At 43.3% G+C, this 23,371-nt stretch overlaps 1 protein-coding gene across 3 annotated transcripts in view; it reads left to right on the forward strand.

Moving 5' to 3' along the window:
* The window catches only part of SLC35D4 (solute carrier family 35 member D4), a 570,185-nt gene that overhangs the window by 160,192 nt on the left and 386,622 nt on the right, over positions 1-23,371 (forward strand). For all 3 annotated transcript variants that reach the window (XR_013610546.1, XR_013610545.1, XM_078687423.1), the window contains one exon: positions 9,459-9,540. Coding sequence is in view for 1 of the 3 variants with exons in the window: in XM_078687423.1 (XP_078543549.1) it covers positions 9,459-9,540 (82 nt within the window). In the remaining 2 variants the exon portion in view is untranslated. The remainder of the gene's footprint in view (positions 1-9,458; positions 9,541-23,371) is intronic.

Here is a 23,371-nt window from a genome sequence, read left to right on the forward strand (position 1 = left end):
GTAGAGTGGGGGATGATGTAAGATCAGGGTCCCTGGCCCCGCGCCCCGTCCGGCCGCGGACGGGCGCAGACGGGCTGGACTTTGGCTCGACTTCGGCGCGCTTCCGGCGCGCCCGCTGCACGCGTCCGCTGCGCGGTCGCTGGCCAACACACATTTATAGGCCGTAGGGGAAACTAGAACGCTGACTTTGCCGCCCGAGCCCGGAAGTGGTAGGCTCCTCCTCGCCCTCCGCAGCAAACGCCCAGAAATGGACGCGGCGGAACGGGGCGGGAGTCGGCAAGCAAGTGAGTTACACACAAGTAATTTCAGCACACAAAAACACTTTAAAATTAGCCTTAGTCGCTAAAAGTAAAAGTTAAAATGCACCGCTAGGAATCAGCGCTAGAAACAGTGTGGTACTTTCAGAACACAGAGCGCGAGCGGATAGAGCCTGCCACTGCCACCGGCAAGACTCTTCTTATGAGTGTACTGAACCAAGTCTTGCCTAATGGGCGACAAACGATGACATTTTAAATAATTAATTCTACACCTTTAGCCTTACCTGGCCTACAAAACATTTGTCTTTACCTTTGCGCTGTTAGTTTTCTACAAACATGACCAAAATGTGCCTGAGACATCATCTTTTGTTGTACATCGCTAGGTAGAGTTAGTTTAAACATTCAGAGGCTTCAGAGGCTGTATTACAGTATGTGCCCCGGGGCGCAACAGGCGTTTGCGCCTGCTTTGCGTGCCCCCGAAGCACTTTGGTATTGCAGAAGGGGGCGCAGACGCTTGTGCTTCTCGTTCAGTAATACTGATAGCACAGGCGCACTTAAAGCTCCAGCGCTACCTTCAGGGGGCGTTCCCTCATTTGCATAGGGGGTGTGTTCTAGGCAAATGAGGAAATTCCTCTGCCTGTGAAGCACCCGAACCATGTTACAGTCCCGGGCACAGAAGCAAAGAAGCTCTCAGGGGGCACACTCGGTGCACCACCTTCTAGGTCACGCACTGTGAGTGCGCCCCCTGAGAGCTTCTTTGTGCGCCCCTCAGAGCAGCCCTCTGGAGGGGGAAAAGGGGGTCCTATGGAACCCCCACACATCCCCTTGCAGGCGGGTGCAGACACTAACTGCACCCACCTGCAAAGGGATCTCTAATCCCCTTCAAAAGTGCAGGGGGGTTTCCGCATGCACTCTAAAAACACAGAGGGACTGCAAGCAGCTACACCGTGTTTTCACATGAAGGCACTGCCAGGGCAGCACGAGTTTGCGGCTGCCCTGGGGCAGCGCATTCATCGTCATAAGGCGTATTTTCATTGTGTACGCCTGGTTCACCTTTTAAAAGGTGCGCTTGGCGCAAACAATGAAAATGCGTAATACGACCCCATATGCCTATCCTCTACTTATAATTTTGCCTTTGATTGCCCAGGATAGTTGTATATTTCATGGCAGACAATTCTTTCTGGGCCACCCTTCTTTTAAATGGAAGAAGACAATTTTGCAAACTTAAGTATGCAATTCAGTTATCTATTTTTGTTGCCAAAGCATTTGTGAGGCATTTCTTTGCGTCCATGCTAGCAATAATACAGTTATCTAGCTCAGCCGTCACAGATACACCCTGTGTCTTTTTGCATATGTATTTTAGATATGAATATAGTCAACACATGCATCTTTTTCACTAAGAATATTTTGTGCAACATAGTGAAACTCATTGATATTTGCAGCTAAGCAAGACAATCTTGCTGAACATTTTGTATTAATTTAACCAGATAAAATTAGAGCAAGGGGTTTGTGAGGTAGACCTGTTATCCCAAATAAACTGCCTGTGTACAGGCCAGTCTCTTTGTCAATCACTCACTAGTTGTACTTAGAAAGGCACAAGGTCCTAAATGCAAACGCAGTGTTATGCACAAAATTGCCAATCAACTTGTCATGAAATGGTACCAATGCCATACTTGCTGGCTTCTACTGAAACGATACATTTTAAGGGTGGGTTAAAACATTTAGGGGCTTTTGCTGAATACCTATTATATCGCCTTTGTAATAATTAAAGCCCTGCCGTAGGGTTTGCAATCCAAGTGCTTTATTAGCCAGAGATACAGGAAAACCCAACTACTCCAGCCGGGTGCAGCCAACAATCAACTGTCAATCAGCCCTTGACCACTTCAGAATCCTGACATGTCATCATCGGAATGTTCTGAAGTCAGAGTGGTCTCTGCCTCCCTGGGGTTCAGCTAAACACAATATGACAACTTTTCTTCTAACAAGACATGTGTAATCTCCTTTGCAGCACTTGTTTAAGACCTAAAATGACATGGAATGTGTTCTGTTACTTGGGGGTGGAAAATGTGCATCAAATACATTCTCCTTGGCAAAGCACCTTTATAAGAGGCTACGTGGCCTAGGTATTTAACATCCCTTTTTCTGAAAACACTCTTCTTTTCAGTGTTAACCTTTTGTCTCTTAAGATTCTTAGCTTTGTCATTGTCTTCTTCTGTTGATTGATAGACTAAAATGTTGTCATGACAATGTGTGATGCCTGTAGCGTGTCTGAAGACCTGATGCATGAGATGCTGAAATCCTTATACAGCGGAAACGAGAAAGGGAATTTTTTTCAAGCTAGATTTTAAGACTTTTCTCTCAAGTTCACGTTGGTTACATTTTTCAGGCTAAGTGCACTAGACATTTTAACCCCCATGGAGCGTAGCAATGATTTAATTTGTCTTTGGAAGTGGGTGACAGTCAAACCAAATGTTACTGTTAGACCTGGCATCCTTGGCATGCTTTCCCCTGTCTTTTTGCCTCTGCCTTCTGTATTTTTGCTGTGTACTGGATTTCGTTTTTGCTGGTTTAGATTCTTTGGGCACTTTACCACTGCTGATCAGTGCCAAAGTGCAAGTGCTCCCTATGTAAATTGTGGTTATGGATTATTGTTTCAATGATTGGCTTATTTGATTTACATTCAAGTCCCTAGTACAGTGCACTGTGTGTGCCCAGGGCCTGTAAATCAAATGCTGCTAGTAGGCCTGCCAACTTGTCTTCCCCGGACCGGAACAAGCATCTTGGGACCAGTTTCTGGCTAATCAGCCATCATCAGCCAGGCTAGCTTGAATCCAGTGTCAAAGTGAGCAAGGGACCCACGTCTGGTCATACTCTGCCAACCCTGCAGCACTGGTTGTGCCACTCACACAAGCAGCCCTCCAAAGGGTTCTCAAACCTGCACAGCACTGTTGTGACTGCCATGTCGACCTGGCAAGTGCATCCCCTTGCCAGGCCCCAAACCTTCCCTTTTCTTTCATGTAAGGCACCCCTCAGGTAGGCCCAAGGTACCCCTTTGGGCGGGGTGCAGTGTAGGTGAAAGGTAGGACATGTTCTGGTGTGTGTGACATGTCCTGATAGTGAAAAACAAAATTGGCAGTATTTCACTATTGAGAGACTATCTGTCCCATAGGACAGAATGGGAGATACTTTGTAACCGGGCCAGGCTGGCGGTAGCGGACACCGGTTGTTTTCCCAGTGGGCCAGAAATGTTGGGGCCGGTTTTCAAGTGTTAGGGGGCTGATTTCCATTCTCAGTCCGGCAGTGCTTTGTAACATCGTACAAGTATAACTTCCCATTGGGACAAGACAGAGAAATGGAGTTTGGGCTCTCTGAACTTCAAATTTAATAACCCATATTTTAGTAAAGATGATTTTTAAATTGTGGGTTTGAAAAATCCACTTTTAGAAAGTGGGCATTTTCTTGCTTAACCATCCCGTAAGCATCTGCTGGGCTGTGGATTGACTCTCTGGCTTTTGAGTGACAGGTGCTGGTGATGTGCATTCACTGTAGACAGCCACTGGGGGGTTGAGATGTGTCCTGCCTTTCCTGTATGAGTCAGGGCTGGGCTCAATAGACCTGAGCTGCATTTAGAGTAATATGAAGTTTGCTTGCACATGAATAGACCTGATCTGACTGGCTTGGACTGAGCTAAGAGACTGTGCCCCAAGAGAACAAAGAAAAATGTGGGACAAATATTGGGATCCAGAACTTTATATTCTGTAATCAAGAGGAACTTCTGCTGAGGAGAAAATCTGGGGAAACTGGTGCCTCACTTTCCCTATGGTTGTAAAAAAAAACCCTGCCCGGGGCCAACGAAGCGTCACCTCCCAGACGCCGTGAACCAGCTTTGTTTGCATCATTTGCCAAGGAACGGTTCTTTAGGGTCTGTGTGACTCTGGGCCTGATGTTGCGCTCCTTGTGGTTGGCACAGTCCTTTGGGATTGTCTTCTGTCATGACACCGTAATAGCCCAGGGGTAGCTATTTTTTGCTACAAGCCTTATTTTTGTGAATAACCTATTTTTGTTGACATCTTGACATATTTATGGTGGATTTTTGTCATTTGGTCTTGTTTTGGTTTAGATAAAGATTTCCTATTTTTCTAAACTGGTGTTGTGTCCATTTGTAGTGTTTTCACTGTGTTACTGTGTGTGTGCACACATGCTTTACACTCTGCCTCTGAGATAAGCCTGTCTGCTTGTGCCAAGGTACTAAGGGGGTGAGCAGGGGTTGTCTAAGGGCATAACTCCCTTACTCTGACTAGAAGCATTAGTCCTTACTCTTCAATGATTTTAAATAAGTCTCCATCTTTTATGTGCAACAACAACATTAGCCAGCCAAAGAAAAGACTCATTTAACTCTACACCTTCCTTTTAAAAGGTTGGCAACATGTTCCCTCACTGATAGAGAAATATCTTTCACTTTGTATTTCACAGCCCTTGTGCCTGGTTTGAATCTTATTGAATGATGGAAACCCTTTACTTTCCTAGTTTACTACTGAATACGTCTGCATACCTCTCAAGCAGTTCCTCAGTAGAGCACTGTACATGAATCGCTGAAACGTGCGGGTCTGCCTTGGGATCACAATTTCTTTTCAGAGTCTAGTGGTGTTGTTGTCACTGAATATTGTCTCCCTCTTTTGTGACGTATATTTAACTATTACTGCTCCTGCCCTGAAATCAGATGTGTAACCAGAACAATACTATTTTTCTGGTGCCCACTTGGTCTGAAATTGGGTTATTTTAATGTAATATCAGCCCATTAATTTGTAAATACTTCCCAATTTACAAGAGTTATGAGAGAACTTGAGTATACCATGATCCATGTCTCTGTTGTGTATGCTTATAATGTACAATAGGTTTGTCATTGTTTTGGTCATTTGCCGTGAGTATTAATGTGTCCACATCTTCCTCAAGTAAATCTAATTCCTCCACTTTGCAAACCTTATTTTTCTTGTTACTTGTACACACTTGTGCAGAGAATGGAGTAGTGATTAAAAAAAGGATTAAAGATAAGTGATGAGTTCTATCAAATTACAGGAGGACCCTAGGCCTAAGAGCAGAGGTCACACCAGTCAAAGCACCAAGGGAAGGAAGCTCTCCCTCCAGTGTGTAAGGTGCACTAAGAATATTGAGGGTCAAGAACTTTTAGTCTCTCTGCACCCAGGAGAAGATTTTTCCCGAGAGCGGGTATACGCCACACGTAGTGAAACAAGGGTAAATTACATGTATTTGGAGGTGACCCGAAAGGGGGAAAAAGTGAAGAAATTCAAGCCATTAAACAGGTCAAGTATTTTTACTATATTCTCATCCTGTAAGGTATTGGATGAGGTAGTGTCAAGAGATATTGAGTACATAGCCTTCATCCATCCAAAGCAGGTATAGAAGTAACTAAAGTCAACTTTAATTTTACTGTTTTTGTAGACTTGTTATTAGAGGCTAGTAATGTGCTTAATGTATTAGGACAAAGAATAGTGCAGGCAATCGAGGTAGAATCTCCCCCTCCAGTATCCCCTCTGTTGGCAAACCATGCCGGCTTAAATCAGGAACAGCTACATTTGGTGATTTGGGAGGGGGGGCAAGTCTGTTTCGACTCCGAGTGGTGGGGCATAATCGCGGTACCCTAAAGGTAATTATTGCGTCCCAGCCAAGAGAGAGAGTGACTGATCAAATCCCTCTATGCAATAGGTCTGCGAGTCTTAGACCTATTGCATATAGGAGAGTGTCCTTTACTGGGTGGACAGGTAGACTTGGTAGTTGCTGGACCCGCCAGCTTTGAGTTTGTTTCTTGGAATTAACATGGGTTTGGGAACTTAATAAGAAAAACAGATCTCACACAACTATGGAAGGGAAATGAAATCATTTGTTTCGAGGAGACCTGGCTGGCGGGTGATTCATTCCTCCAGAGCGGGTACATGCAGTTTGTAAAAGGAGGAACTAATCTGGGGCTCAGGTGGTTGAGTGGTGGAGTAATGCCAATGGTCTCTAATAAATGCAGTAGAGGGGCAAGAATCATCGAGACAAGTAGTGATTGGATACTACCTTGTTCACTGGATCTCTATGAGGTTTGTTTACCACAAAATAATCAAATAGTTGTGAATGTCTACATAAATCAAGAAGAGTCTCGGAAGGAGATGTGGGTCGTGTTCCAGGGGGATCTGGTAGGATTGACAGAGCTCCCGGGGAAACCCCCCCGATTCCCCTTCTAGGGGACTTTAATCTTCGGCTCGACCCAGGGAAGGTTGGTTCCGGGGCTTTAGATATATCAGGACATTGTGATTAAAACCCATATGTGTATTTATTGCTAAAGTAGTGTTAGAAATGGGGGTCTCTAGTTGGCAGAGGTAGGTACCTTTGTCCAAATAGGGAGCCTTGCTTCTAGTCAGGGTAAGGGGGATACACTTCTAAAATAACCCCTCCTCACCCCCTTGGTAGCTTGGCACGAGCAGACAGGCTCATCTCAGAGGCAGTGTGTAAAGCATTTGTGAACACATACAGTAATACAGTGAAAACACTAGAAATAGACACCACACCAGTTTAGTAATCTTTATCTAAACCAAAAAAAATATATACTATATAGTAATAAAAATATGACTTTCATATGGTAGAAATAGTTCATTTCAAAGCGAATTGCAGATGCGACACTTTTCACACAAAGTACCTTGGATGCGTCACGCAAATAAACAAAACAGGCCGCAAGGATGGTGATGCGTCAGTTCCTAACTCTCAGGAAGGGTGATGCGCTGGTTCCTTGCTCCGGGGGAGGTGATGTGTTGGTTCCTTACTGCGGCACAGGGGAGTTGAGGCGTTTGTTCCTTACCAGAGTGGAGTTGATGCGTCGATTTCTTACTGCCTGGGGAGTTGATGTGTCTGTTTCTTACTGCATCCCCCAACGCTGCAACAGACTTGGTGCCGCGATGCGACGATGTGTAGACTCTTGCAGCCGCACAGCTGGCTTGTGTCGAATTCAGTGCGGTGATGTCAGACTTTGGAGATCGTTGCACCCGATTTGTCGTGTGGCGATTTCTCGAGCCTCGGCAGGCGCTGCAACAGTTTCTCCGACGATGCTTTGGAAACCGGTACGGATGAGTCACACTTTTACAATGTTGCATTGGTTTTCCAGCTCCCAGCGGAGAACAGTTCGCTAGAGGTCTAAAACTATGGCAGGCACCTCTTGCAGGACAGAACTTCCAGCAGGGCAGTTCAGGGGAGCTGGTGGTGAAGATTTTGTGTCCCTGAGACTTCAGAACAGGAGGCAAGTTCCGTTTCAAGCCCTTGGGGACACAGCAAACAGCAAAGTCATTTTCTCTTTTCCTTGGCAGCAAGTAGCCACTGAAGGCCAACCCCAGACAGCAAACAGCACAGGAGCAGTATTCCTCCTCCGGTCCTCCAGCTCTTCTCCTTGGCAAAGGTTCCTCTTGATTTCCCAGAAGTGCTCTGAAAGTCTGGGCTCCTCTTTTCATACTCAAACATCCTTTGTTCTCTCAAGGCAGAGAGTGTGTGTACCCAGCCAAAACCAGTTCTGTCCTCACTGGTGCAGCTTCCTGGCAGGAGGTGGAGACAGCATTGTTGAAGGCAGGCCAGGCCCATTCAGGTGAAAGAAAATCCCTTCCCCCTGCTCTAAATGCAGCCCAGGTCTTTTCAGCCCAGCCCTGACTCATCAGGCTCTCTGGAGTCACTGCTTCTCCCCAGCCCCTGCCAGACATGAAATACACAAACCTAGCAGAGGCACACTGGACGGCTAAGCAAGAAAATACCTACTTTCTAAAAAGTGGTATTTTTAAACACAGAATGTAAAAATCACCCTCACTAAAAGATGTATTTTAACATTCTGAGTTCAGACATATCAAACTTTCTTTCCCTACCTTGTTCCCAGGAACAGTTATGTTTATGAGATGTTATAAACAAACTCCCCATTCTATCCTATAGCAGCAGGTAGCCTTGCAATGGTGAAAAACGACATTGGCAGTATTTCACTATCAGGACATGCCACACACATCAGAGCATGCCCTAACTTTCACATAAAATGCACCCTGCCCACAGGGGTACCTCGGGCCTACCTTAGGGATAACTAACGTAAGAAAAGGGAAGGTTAGGGACTGGCAAGTGTGTGCACTTGCCAAGTCTACATGGTAGTACCAGACTGCACACAAGCTCTGCAATGGCAGGCCAGAGTTACTTTATACAGCTTGCTTCTGTGGGTGGCACAATCAGTGCTGCAGTTCACTAGCAGCATTTGATGTACAGGCCCTGGGTGCGCACAGTGCACTGTACTAGGGTCTCACTAGTAAATCAGGTAGGCCAATCATGGAATCACTAATCCATAACAATTTACACAGGGAGCACTTGCACTTTGGCACTGAACAGCAGTGGCAAAGTGCCCAAAGCATCCAGACCAGCAAAACAGAGTCCAACACACAGCAAAAACACAGGAGGCAAAGGCAAAAATACAGGAGAGACCCACACCAATGGTGCCAGGTCTAACAACTAGTATTTAGGTGACTGAGTTCAGGTTTGCCACCTAATTAAAAAATAAGAGGAAATGCAAAGAAGCGCAGTACTACTAACAGAGGTACTTGCGATTTTTCCAGTGTGAGGCACATGTATGCATGTCATAGCAGACTCATACTGGCAGCGCTACTGTCTGACCTATTAGGTTGTCCATTTTATAGGGCTAGTGCCCTATAGTACAGGACAACTGTTTACAACTGTTTACAAACTGAGCAATACCATTGTATTTCACTACTGAGTCATATGTTTAGCTAAGACAGAATTTTAGCTTTCTCCGCACATAGCACTACATCTTGACGTTAGACTCTTGCACTCATATCTCGTCCATTTCCACCGTAACATGCCGGCATTGTCCTGCAATTATAAAGTGTTTAGAACTTGTTTTCTTCTTCCCAACCTAAATATAGCTCCACCGGCCTCATGCACAAGATTTCTGATGAGGCCAAGCTCTGAGAGTGTATGCACCCAAACCCACTTCCATTTGAGGGGCAGACAACAAATCTCAATGTTTGCATGCAATTTTCCATATGAAACCATAAGAGAACCATGCATAATTCTGGTGTATATCACACGGTTGAATGAAGAACATATATTGTTGCATGGTACATAGAGTGCTGAGTGTTCCACGTAAAAGTCTTTTTTATTATATTTCAGGTCTGAAATACGTTCATGGCTCCCTTCCTCTGGGTTGTTTGTCGGCATCATTTATGCAGGTTCCAGGGCGTTGTCAAGACTGGTAAGAAATTAACATAAGAGAACAACTTTGTCTATATATTTCTTGATGAGATACATGTGTAGGAAAGGACCTTTTGTATGGAGAAAAGCCTTTGTTTTTTTTTGTTTAAATTTGTTTATTGGGATTTTACATTTCTTGCTACAAGTTGATACTGCATCATTAACATATTATAACATACATTTGCAAGTGTTCGAATGTTATCTATAATGAAGCATTCTACAATCTCATCGTATATCAAACACAGTGGATAGGGTATCTTACGACAGACCGGGAGTTATCTTCTAGCTTAACTTGCCATACATTGGTATGTTTTGTGGTGTCTGATTGGGTGGGTATCCCGGGGGTGTGGGTTGGTATTTCGCCCTCACCTCTACCTTTGTATATCGTCCCAAATAGGATTCGTGCTCGCATTCCCTGTCGAATAATTTGGTTTTGGAAATACCGAGGGGGAGAACAAAACTGTTAACTGGGGGGGGGGGGGGGGGAAGCTGGCTGTGATTCAGTTTTACTGTACTGTTGTGTGTGTAAGGGGAGGGCCGTTTGATGGAGAAAAGCCTTTGGTGTAGTGTTGATGATGATACCTTCGTTTAGCCAAGAGACACTTAAGAACCAGACTCGCTGTGTACTTTAGTTCTTGGAGTTTCAAAATTGTGAATTTAGATTTTTATGAGATGTGCTCCAGCCGGTAGGCCAATGGCGCATCGGAAAACATCAAAGCCTGCATGATCACAATTATAGTAAACAAATTAAAAAAAAGAACCTATAGCACATAAAAGAGGCGAAGCCACAGAACGTTCTTCTCCTCAGTTTATCTAATGACCTCCTTTACATTTCATATATGTAGAGGAAATAGACTAACCACTATGTAGGCCAGAGGCCAAAATATTCAAAGTACAAAAATGGTCAATTTAGGCGACACTTGGCTGTAAGTGTCTTTATCTTTGGATAGGCCTTCAGTTAAAACAACTAAGTTTGGGGTATATCGTTTTTCCATATGTTAGGTACAACAATCTTGTGGATGACTGATTTTAAGGCATTTGCCTTTGAATCTCTCAATATGGGCACAGTTTTAAATTGTGCAATGTTACTGCTGGATTGGCTAGAAATTAATGATTGGAAGCACGGGATCAGCTGAAAGGTGTATCTAGTTGTCCTCCGAGGTTAGCTTACTCTTTTTATTTGTTATAACAATTTTAATTGAGGCTTTAAAGTACAAACAAGATAAGAGGAGTACAGGACAATCATAAAACCAGTAACACCATAGGCTCCCCCAGGTTGAAAAATACCGGAGGGCTTTCTAGGTACTGGTGCGCCCGGTTGCAGATCGAGGTGGTTTTCTACCAAAGGGGGCAAGGGGGGGGGGAGTGTAGATAAGTATGTGGGACGGGTAAGCCTGGTTCTACCGAAAAATCAGCAGAGATGTGAATTGGTCTGGGTTGAAATCTTGGGGGCCTAACAAGATTCCATCAAACAGAGTTGAAGCGTATATAAAACAGTAGAGCAGGGAACTGGGAGGGGGACTGAGTGGAAGGGTGTGGAGTAGCTGGAGGGGAGGGTCACAAATGCTTCCGAGACACAGGGAAACTACTGTTGCCGAGGGGGCGTGAGGGGAATGGGATGCAGCTGTCCAGGGATGAGGGCTCCGATGAGATGAACCTTGTCCCGTCTGCCTCCATTAGCTTGCTCTTGGCTCATTATTATTCTCTCTGTCCTTCCTAGTTGACCTTCCTGTGCCGAAATCACTAGTTTTGAGAATCTGCTGAACCAATTCGACCTTCCTATTAACATGCATTCTCTTGGCTGGATGAACATTTAATACAGAAAAATTCTTATTAGCAATGAGGTTAAAATTTGCTTGCAACTTGTCTAAGTGAGAACTGTGGCTTGACCACAGTCCGCAGGGAAGAGTTCAACGGCTGCCTCAACTTAACAGCACCAAACCCCTGGCACATCTCTCATGGCTATTGAACATATCAACATGCAAAAGTTGTATACATCTTTTGGCCAGCCAGATATTGACCTGTTGGAATTAGCTAGATAGATCCTGGACTTCCATGCACTGATGGATGAAAAGGTGAGGTGCCTCTACGTAGAAGACGCTGCGCCCTCCCTAGCTTGCTAAGAGGGCTTACATGGTTGATTTGTGCCCAGCCAAACAAAAACAGGAGATATTTATCCTATTACAGAAGGGTGTTTCGATTGTAATCTCTAACAGAAGCCCAGCTCATCCAAGGTTGTTACAAAAGTCACTGGCAAAAAACATTTGACTTATTTTGATAGGAGAATCTGCACTGCCACAACTTCCTCATAGATTCACCAATCTATTTGCCCCTTTTAGTGGTTCTTAAATGCAGACTTGTGAATCACAAAATGAGAATGTCCACTCAATCAGATTCACTCTGATGTACACTTATACCACTAATGCTTAATTCTAAATGCGAGTGCAGCTTATAAGAATTGATCTAGTGGACACAACCTGCAAAAAGTTGTGAACATCTGCAGATTCACAAGTTTGTAGATGTTCGCAAATCTTTTGTAGGTAGTTTGACATGCTGGAACTAGTTGTAAATATACTGTTGTCAGGGATGGTGTAAATCCATCTTAACACTCTTAAAATTGGCCTGGGTGTAGGGGAAGAGGTTTCACCTCCTGAAAGAAAACTTTCTACGGAGGTGCAAAAAGAGAATAAAATGCACTGATCATTTATGAATTAGAAAATATCCACTTGCTAAATGTGTAAATCTTTACTCCTGTGGGTATTCCTGGGAAATTGCACCAGTTTTTGTGAATTCAGAGACCATCTGAAATGTTCTCCGAAACTATAATTAACAGTACCGAAGCAAATTTCAGACTCACTTTGTGAATTGGGTCCAAAGTCACGCAGGATTGGCTTCCTTCAGTACAATTAAAGACTTGGGAGGCTTAGTTAATTCCAATGCACCATATTCCATGTTCGTCGTTTAGGTGTCTTCAGGGGTCGCAGGTTCTACCCCTACCTTGCCCCTTGAGAACCCTGGCATTGCATGTGCGACCCCTGGACTCAGAGGTGGCAAAATGAGCGCCACAAACACAGGGGCATCTCCTCCTTATGGGCATTGGTTGGGGCTCCAATGTCCTTGTTTTTTCCCATTTTTTTCCCATTTATAGTGAATAACAGTATATTAGTTACTATTAGTATAATAAAAAACGGAGTACAATTAGCTAGAATATATAACTCTCCCTGACAGCTGAGGTAAGTAAAACATGCTTTTAAATGTATGTTGTGTGCATGTGTGCAGGTGAGAATGTGTGTGTTGGGGGAGAGAGTGTGTGAATGTGTGATTGTGAGTTACTGTGTAAGCATGTGTGTGTGAGAGAATGTATTGGTCAAATGGGGTGTGCTGTCACTTCCGCTGCCCCTGGCCTTTCAGTGAATTGATGACGTTCATGCCATACTCCCATTTTGGGGTTGACTTCTCATGTCAGTTGGAGGAAACAGTTCTGGCTGAAAGTAGAAGAGGATCAGAGGAAGACGAAGTGGATGTGAAAATAATAAGGTTCCAGGGGGAGTGGAGAGAGGAGGAATTTAAAAGCTCGAGGAGTAAGTGGAAGAGTGGATGCATTGATTTTATCGGGCTCTTCCAGGCCTCTAAATATAACCGGCCCAGCTTCTTTGGGAGTTCACAGCTTGTTTCCTGGCTGAAAATTACATTTTGGAGACAAAACAGATACTTTCTTGCTCCCAGACTGTTTTGTTTTCATTATTGTTGCTACAAGGGCATGTGAGAGATTGGAGTATCTTGTTTCTAAAAGTGTTTTTAGGCTTACTATCCGGAAACCGTATGTTTTTCTTCATGTTCACAAAGTGACAAGTGGAAATGGGAGCAGGCCAAGTTACAGTACTTGTGTTTACAGAGCAGGAGAGTAATGCTGAGTAGTCTCCGAGCATTGGCCTGTACATGCATGGTCCTCTTCCTTACTCGGTAAAGGAGGGCATGGGGCACTTTCCTCCAGATGCATCAAGCACCCATTTTGCGATTCCTTATTAGCGAAAAATAAGGATTCGCTAATAAGGAATAGCAAAATGCTATGCATGAAGATCTCGCTTAAAAAATAGCGATTTCTTAAAATTCCTTAATTGCGACTCGCAAATTGCGACTCGCAATTAAGGAATACCTCCCCATAATGAATGGGAAGACAATCTCAATTTGCGATTCTCAATTAGAGAATCGCAAATTAAGATTGCAATTTCAAGGGTGTCAAAAGGACACCCTGTTGCACCCCTGAAATCTGCATATTGGTACATCTTGCACACACATGCCCTAAGGGCATGTTTGTGTGTAAAATGTAACTTGTAAAAATGCACTTTAGTGCATTTTTTAAAGTTTTTGCAAATTACCATGAAGTTCAACTTCATGGTAATTTGCGCCCCCTATTATCAAAATCGCTAATTTTTTAACTTTAATGCATTGTATTTAAGGAATCTCAATTTGAGATTCCTTAAAAGCAATAGCAATTTAAGTAATCGCAATTTTGCGATTTCTTAAATTGCGATTTTTGCATTTGGGATGATGCATCCCAAATGCAAAAATACCGGTCGCAAAGGGGCAGCTTCTGAGAATCTGCCCCTTTGCGAGCGGTTTTTAGCTTGATGCATCTGGGCCTAAGGGCCATATGTATGAAGCTCAAATGGGTTTGCAAACGCCGAAATTCGCACAATTTCAGCGTTTGCGAACCTATTTTCGCTAAATGGTATGTATGTAGCAAATTTGAGTGCAAAATAAGGAATCGCAAATTTGCGATTCCTTATTTCGCGATTGCATTTAAGGAATCGCAAATTTAGCACTTCCTTAAATGCAATGTATGAAGCACCCAAGTTGCGCGATTTCTCATTAAGAAATCGCAAATTACCACCAACTTGAAGTTTGTGGTAATTTGCGATTTCTTTCACAAAAGCACTTTTTTGCATTTGTGAAGGTGCCATGTGGCGCACATACATGCCCTTAGGGCATGTATGTGCGCCATATGCGCACACAAGTGAATTTCAGGAGAGCATCAGGGTGTCCTTATGACACCCTTGAAATTATTGTCAATTTACAATTCTCAAATTGCGAATAACTTCACATTCATTCATATGGGCCTCCTGGCCCATAGAAATGAATGGAAAATTATTCCTTAATTGCGATTCGCAATTTGCTAATTGCAATTAAGGAATTTTAAGAAATGCGATTTTCTACATACATACCAATTTGAAAATCTCAAATAGCGATTTCTAAAAAATCGCTATTTGAGATTCGCAAATCTCGATGTTGATACATCTGCCCCTAAGTCTTTGTTATAGAATATGAGTAGTTTTGAATACCACTAAATCAGTGCTGTCCTGTGATGGGCCTATAGTTTTCTGTACACTGCTAAACCTATACTGCACACAGTGATCTGTAGAGCTTGCACTGATTAATTGATGATTGTAGTCCTTATGTGAGCTAGGAAGCCTCATAACTGTATGTTACTAGATAATGCGTGTGCATAAAGTGTCACTCTTTTATTTACGCACAATGTTATTTTCATTCGCTTGTATCCGTGACAACTCAGGAGCGTAAAGATTTTTGGAGGCTCCAGGCACAATCACATCTAGTGATTTGGTGGCCCTACTTCCCTAGAAAGAGGAACCTGTCTAAGGCTTTCAGATTAAATCTGGCGACAAATGTGGTGGTGCCTTAAGACTGCTGCCTCAAATCTCCTTGATACTGTGCCGACTCTGCCCTAGGACGTGTGACACTTGTGACTTTTAACTCTTGTGCCCGGTGGTGATATTGCTGTGACTCTATGAACTCCTGGCCCTCAAGTATGACAACCTGTAAGTTTGCAACCTAACCTTAGGTTGCCAGGGTGCATTCTTACAATGATAAGCATGGGGATAATAAGCCCTCAGAAGATTGTCCATACATAGTAAACGGTATACACCCGTTACAACGGATCTTTTACTCCGCACTACCATTACAACGCGACCATTACTCCGCATACCATTACAACGCATTGCGCTGGGGGGCGCTCTAGGATAGGGAATAAGTATAATTTACTATCCAACACCTTCCCTAGGGTCCACGGGGACTGGAGTTAGAATAGTAAATTATACTTACCACTATCCAGCGCCCCAAGGCGCTATGCGTTGTAACGGTATGCGGAGTAAAAGTCGCGTTGTAATGGTCTGCGGAGTAATAGTATGCGTTATAACGTCATACATCCATAGTAAACAACGTACGTCTGATACTGTAGTCATCCAGTAGGTTTTTTAAAGAGTATGAATAGAGTACATGTGTGTCCTTGCCCGATCAAGCTTGCATAGGGTGCAGAATTACCTAATGTCAGTCGCCAATTTAGTATGTTGTAAATATTTTAAAAGAAAAAAGGATGATGCATTTTAGGCAGCCATCTAAGGTTGTGTGTGAAAGAACCTTCTGCTTATAACCCCACACATACATACCCCCTGTGCACTATTACTGATCTCACACATGCTGTAACAGGTGGCATCACAAAGGACACAGTCTGTGCATTTCTCAGGTAACTTACAGAAGTCAATGCAGTGGGTGCCTATAGAAACAAGACTATATGTCCACTGTCCGCAAAACAGCGTAAAGAAAACTATAAACCTTTGCAGCTTAAGTGATGCAGTAAATGGCATTGATGTGATATGTAATGTAACCAGTGATTGGCATGTTAGCATATATAGAAGAGAGAGACTACAGCATCTCCTCTCACAAACAGCCATGCTGCCACCACCACCAATGAGACAAAGCCTTGTAAGTATAGAACACTTCTTGTATCCTATCTCTACCCTTTCTTTCCTATCCTCTTTCTTTCTATCATCCTGTGCCTAATTTCCCAGCAAGTCAATGTAGAGGGGTTTAGCTAAACATGTATACCAAAGTACCGGTAATTACTGCAACACCAGCCATGTTTGGCAGGAACCTCGTAACGGAAATGCTAATGTACTTTTTTATAAAAAAACAATTATAAAATACTTTGAAATTAAAAAAAGAGAGGTCAGTAGCCACACTTTCAGAGATGTGCACTTTGGGTGCCCTTGGACCAATTTTAACATGGAGGTCCTCGCGGAGGTTGTATAATTGTTAGGCTCACTGGGGCGAAAACAAAAAAATAACACCGAGAATGTAGAGGGAACCTGACACAGGGCAGGGGGGCATGCTCAACAGGGCTATGCAAGGACTTCTGTCCCATAGCATAAAAATGAGAAAGATGGCCCTTAGAGTTTTTTACAATTTTTTCAATCCGGTAGGGACTCGCTGAAGGCAACCAATTTGAATTCTCTGAAGGCAGTGAACCAATCACTGGATGTGGTATGGGATTTCAACTGTACCAGATAGTGAGGGTTCATTTTTCCGGATGGCGTCTTCAGTTTTTAGGTCTCGCGACCTATCAATGCGCGCAAGCGCATTGAGCGGAGCGAGAATTCAAGTGCTCAAAAAGCTCGTCAAACCAAGGGCTTTTTGCTGCGGTTTTCTTTGAGTTCACGTGAATCACGTGAACAAACAAGCACGCGCATCAGCCTCCCTCCCTCTCCCCGCACACAGCCTTACTTGGATTTCTCCTCCCCCTACAGGCTTCCCCTGCCAGCAGCATTTGCCATCACGGCCGCAGGCCGTGACTTCAAAGGGTTCCATTTGCTCCTGCCTCCCCGCCCACTGGTTCACACTTCACTGGTCTCACATCAAAGGCATCAGCCTCCCACAGGCTTCTCCCCCCTCCCCCCGCCCCCCCAACGTCCTCTTTGGCTCCTTGGCTATGTTTCCTAACAGGGCTTGCAGCGTGTTTAAATGTCTACATTGCTACAGGGCTTCTCTACCTGGGCGACATCCCCTGAACTGCGGACTCTGTGTGCACTCTAACTTGCTTCTGAACCATCAGTTCAGATTGTACACACACACACACACGTGTGGCGTGGTTGCTGTATCCTCTGTGTGTGTTAGGCGCTTTACTTGTGGCACCAAGTTGTGGAGTGCTTCCTCCACTTTGGAAAAGGCGCACAGCTTATGGAAAGCGCTTCCCTTCTTCAAAAAGGAGCACTCCAAAGACGGCGCATGGAGAGCTTTACTGTGCATCAGATATGACAGACATTGAGGTTTAAATTGCTTATTACCCTTGATCAGCAATGCAGCCATTATATAAGCTATTTTCTGAAAGCCGTTGATCGGGAGTCTACCAATGAATGGCCAAAACAGCACTACACCCTGCCTTCCGCACACCGTGGAACACAGCAACAGAGCTGCAGATCAGCAGTTCGTATAAATACCATTATGCCTCATCAATAATGCACAGCCGTTCCTGTAACTACCAATGAGCCCCATGCATGAGCAGCAAGGAGAGGGAGCAATGAGCGGGGGAAAGAAGAGAGAACACTTGGGGTGCAGTGGGGAGTAGGTGGGGCGCAAATGGATAGTAAAATACAGTAAACTGAGGTATTCAGGGATACAAAGTGGGACGGAGAAAGTGATAACAGTGCAGGGTGTTCACCTGTCATGCAAATTAAAAAACGAAAAAATAGACGAGAGTACCGGAGAGTGATATATGCTCTGGAGTGTTTACAAAACATATTAAAGCATGTAGAGCCTAGAAGGCCACGAAAAATGCAGAAAAAATTAGGTACCATACGTTAAAAAAACAAGCATTGGCATAGCCAATAGGTCTCGCTTTTGGGACCTTATAAGTAGTTATGTAGCATAATATCCTTGTTGCAACAACATAAACTGTCGCATGGCTAAACACTTACATGGTCCCAAAAGCGAGACCTATTGGCTATGCCAATGCTTGTTACCTGATAGTCACGTGCGTGAACATATAGCAAATCAATGTCGAAGACCCATTCAGTAAAAGGCACAACGCTTATTACTAAAAAATATAATTTGCTAAAATTAAAAACAACCATACGCCTGTGTGCCTCTTTGTACAATAGCAACAATAAATGTATGCAGAACCGTCCAAAAACTGCTCTCTCAGCGTGCTGAACAAGCTCTAGCAGAATATATGTGGCCGAAAGCATGTAGCACTGTAAAAATGGTTTGCTTCAATTGTTACGTTTTTTGGGTTGTATTTACAGGTTTTGTGTGAGTTCATGTTATTTAGGTATTTTTCTAGAAGTGTTGTAGGATTTCTACAAGTTGTGATTCCTCCTTGTAGGAATATTCACCTAGATTCATCAATGTCCCGTTTTGCGAGTCCTTAATAGCGATTATTAAGGAATCGCTATTAAGGACTTGCAAAACGGGATTCATGTAGAAATCGCAATTTTAATTGCGATTTCTACAGCTTCCTTATTTGCGATTAGCAATTTGCTAATGGCAAATAAGGATGCGATTTCAAGGGTGCCAGGGGCGTCCAAAGGACACCCTGTAGCATCCCTGAAATGTAAATTTAGCCTGATGTTGCGCACACACATGTCCAAAATTTTTCTAAGTTTTCGCTAATTACCACGAAGTCAGACTTCGCGGTAAATAGCGACCAGAAATAGCGATTTCGCAAATAATAAATGGTTAATGAATTGCATTTAAGGAATCTCTAATAGAGATTCCTTAAATGCAATTCCTCGCAAATATGCGATTTCGCAAATTAGCGATTTTTGCATTTGGGATGATGAATCCCAAATGCAAAAATTGCGCTCGCAAAGGGCCAGATTCTCAGAATCTGGCCCTTTGCGAGCTCATTTTTCAATGATGAATCTGGCTGTTAGTCTCCCTTCTCCACTTAGCTCCAGAACCAGACAGTATGGCATTTAGTGAGTTAAAGTACATTGCAAATCATACATTCACATACCCTGATTGACACAATGTTTAGTAGTTGTAATTGTAAAGCAAACTAGGTTTTGTCGAAATTCACTTATTTTATTCACAGAATTGGGATTGGTTGAATTTTCCAACCTTTAGTTTTAGGGTTATTGTTCTATCATGGGTGTTCTAAGGGAACAATGGGGCGTCCTTTGGGAATGTTGTGGACACACAAAAAGCTATAACTTTGTGGCTAGTCACAGCATATCCTTTTGCAAAAAAAAGTCAAATTTGCGCCAAAAAATAATTAAAGTGCATAAACCCTAGCAAAAAACAGATCAGATTTTAGTTTTAAGTATAGACCTCAAAAACCCTGTTTTGTATGTTGCCAAGTGCTGGTAAAGAGATTTTTGTGAGTTTCAACTTTATGAAAATCACAAGTGCATGATTATTAAAGTTGATGTTTTTGTGAATCTATGCTAACGGTACCTGAAGGCATGTGCATTTATCTTTAGGGGCTTTCCTGCTTTGGACTATGGGGCTTTACCTTCTTATAGGCTGCCTTCCTATAACATCTTTTTTTGTGTGCCACAAAGGATTATTGCAGTTTCGGCGCATGACTAGATTTACTCCAATATGATATACAGAATAATATAGCAGATCTCTTTGAGTACAAATTCACCTTTGTGATTTGCAAAAATGAACTTGCATTCGTAAATCAATCAATAACCACTCACACATGGTTTTTAAATTGGTCTCAATGTTTTCAGTTTTTTGTATTTATTCTAAGAAAATTAAATGCTGCACGGAACATAATTTTGGAAAACATACGTTGAATGATATCCTACCAAGCACCATTGTAGGGCGTCCTCATTCCTCACTCATCATCCCTACTTCTCATCTCTATTTCTCATTCATCATCTCTACTACTCTTCTATCATCATCTACTTCGCATCCCTCATCCCTACTTCTGATTCATCATCTCTACTTCTCATCCCTACTTCTGATTCATCATCGCTACTTCTCATCCCTACTTCTCATCCATCATCCCAGATTCTCTTCCATCATCCCTGCATCTCATCCACCATCCCTACTTCTCATCCCTGCTTCCCACCCCTACTTCTCATCCATCATTCCTCCTCATCCATCAACCATACTTCAGACAAGATTTACTCCAGTGTAATATACTCCATAACGGGATAATAAAGCAAATCTTTTTTAGTACGAATTCACTTTTGTGATTTTACAAAAATGAAATTGCACTTGTAGATCAGTCTACTTAAGCATGGACGTTGAATAACCACTGCATTCTATCGGTCTAGCCACTGAAACAACACAGTCTTCTCATTGTCCATTCTGGTTGACGACAGAGGAGAGGAAATACAGTTCACTGGAAGCAATTTGCACAGTTTGCAATGAGAAGGCTGTTTTTTTCAAGTGGTTAGTCCAATAGAATGCAGCCCTCTCTCCTATTGGTTGTTTCCAACCAATCAGTGGGAAGGGATGTTTCACAACATTGAAAGAGTGTTGGTATGACTGATGGATGAGGAACAAGAAGTAGGAATCATGGGTGATGGATGAGAAGTAGCTATGATGGATGAGAAGTAGGGATGATGGAAGACAAGTAGGGATGAAGCATGGATTGTTGTAAACGTATCTAGGACCCTATTTAAATATTCCTGATTTATTTCTTTATGCGGTTATATCAAATCATATCCTTATAAAGGCATAAGAATCATACCCATATTAAGTCATAGCCAATGCAGTCCGAATACGGCAAGGCTACTCCCCTAGACTCCTAGAAAGCACAACGTGTTCTTAATCAAACCAAGCCTCCAGCAGCCCGGGAATTCCCCCTGCTTCTGTATTGATTTGTCCTAGAACTCCTGGAGTCCTAAAAGAACTGCGAGTTCTTAGTGACGTCTTATGTCCACCCTTACGTCAAACTCGGCACCTTCCAGGTATAAATATACCAGCATCTGCCCAAGCAAAACACACGGTGGTTTGGAGCAGATCGGCTACCTACTTGCCCGACGCCCTGCTGTTTCGAGTGCCGAAACAAGCCGACCCTCCCATTGACGCACTGAGAGAGACGCTGTCTTTTCTCCTGCCGAGAAATCCAGCTCCAGTGCTTTCCTGTCACCCTTGCGGGTTGCTGGGAGATCGAGTCCTGAGAGAGAGATACAAGACCTCCTTCATTCTATAACCAAGGTACGGAGCTGATTAGACCCTTAGAGAATTCTTGATTCAGATTCTTGGCAGAAACTATCTTCACTAAAACTGCAGCTCACTTACTCCTTCCCACGTACTAGGCTTAGGTTAGGTACACCGGGGTAGGCGTATCTTAGAAGCACCAGTTGAGTACGTTTAGTTATGATTTTATCTATGTATATATTTTATCTATTTTAAACACCGTATGGCTCAGAAACCATACCATGCTTTTACAGTATTAGTTCATAATACTCCTTTTACTGTACGCACTTTACTTTATGACAAGTATTGCAATTGTGGCAACTCACTTCTCTTGCATGAGAAAGAAGACTGTTCAATAAATAACCTCTTTTATTGAAAACGCCCGTCTCTCTATTTCTCTGCGCTTCTGGTGAAACTAAACATGCACGATTGACTGAGTAAAATAGTTATCTATTGTTTCCGCGACTCTGGAGTTATACTCCTTATTCTGGAGGGAACAAAGTTGTCCTGTTTATGCGGTTGTCAGAAACTAATCCCTTCTTGTCTATTCAGGAAAGTTAACACCTTCTTGTTTACTCAAGAAAGTTTCTAGTGACCTCTGAGCTAGCTGGCATTCATAATTAAGTCTAACATATTCAATAGAGACCTAGTCGACCTAAGTCCTACGTCTAAACTATTGTTTATGTTTTTTTTTTTTTTTATCCTCATCTGCCCGACACACGTCCCTTAGATGCGGAAGGAACCAACCAACCATCTCACTGCCTTTGGGGGGCGAAGCCCTGAAGATTGAGCCGCCTCACCACTCGGCAGAGCTTTTTTATGAGTTCATGAGTTGGTAGGAGCAACCGTACATCTTATGACGTAGTCTCAAAACAACTTCGTGCCAAAAGATTCAGTATATGGATATCGAAATCTGGGCAGACCACAGTACTGAACTATTGAGTGGGTGGGCTTAATCATCGGATATTGGGGAAAAAAAAAAAAAAAAAAGACATCACTTCCACTCTGTCAAAAGTTTCCAAAATGTGAGATTCTGGGCTCTGCATGATCTCCTCAGATCTACCTTTGAGGTTTCATATAATGAATTTAGCCATGCTGGGTGGGTGGGAGGGGTGGTGTCCACCCAATGCATGCATATCTGCCGTCTTGCCAGCAAAATGGCGTAAAACAGAAAGGATCGTGCTGCCCCGGTTATGTTCTGGTCTAGACCAAGAATGACAAATGTTAGTGATAAGGGAATGTCGATTTTAGTAATTGCGTCCAAGGTAACTTTGATCTCTGCCCAGTAAGTAGCTATATGGGGGCAATCCCAAAACATATGAGTATCTGATGCTGCGGGCAGTTGGCATTTATTACAACATTTCCCCTCTTGAAATTTGGATAGACGTAGAGGGGTGAGATATGCCCGATGTAGAGTGAACAGATGGTTTCGTCTAAGCCAAGCTGGTTTTACCAATTTATACAAAAGAGTGAAAGATTCTGTCCAACTGTCCTCATCCATTGCCGCAATTTCTCTACCCCATAGCTCTTTTGGGAGGTGAAAATCCCCATCTATCTCCTCCTGTATAGACCAATACCAACAAGCCACCTCTTTGCCACCTATCTGTTTTTCGACTAGCTGTTGTTCTAGGGGACTAATTCTCCCAATATTAGGGGCTTTCCTGATTAATTCACTGGCCCAACTACTTATTTGTATGTATTTGAATCTTGACAATGTCAGCCCTACTTTTTCCCTAAGGACCTCCCACGGTGTCAAGATACCTCCACAAAGTAAATCACCCCATCTAGAGAGCCCGGCTGTTATTAAGGGGGTTGCCAGAGAGTCCTGCAGGCATAGTGGAAGCCCAGGAGAGTCCCAAATTGGTGCATGATTAGAATAA

Source organism: Lissotriton helveticus, chromosome 4_1 (genome assembly GCF_964261635.1).
Source record: "Lissotriton helveticus chromosome 4_1, aLisHel1.1, whole genome shotgun sequence".
In the NCBI taxonomy this organism is placed as follows: Eukaryota; Metazoa; Chordata; class Amphibia; order Caudata; family Salamandridae; genus Lissotriton; species Lissotriton helveticus.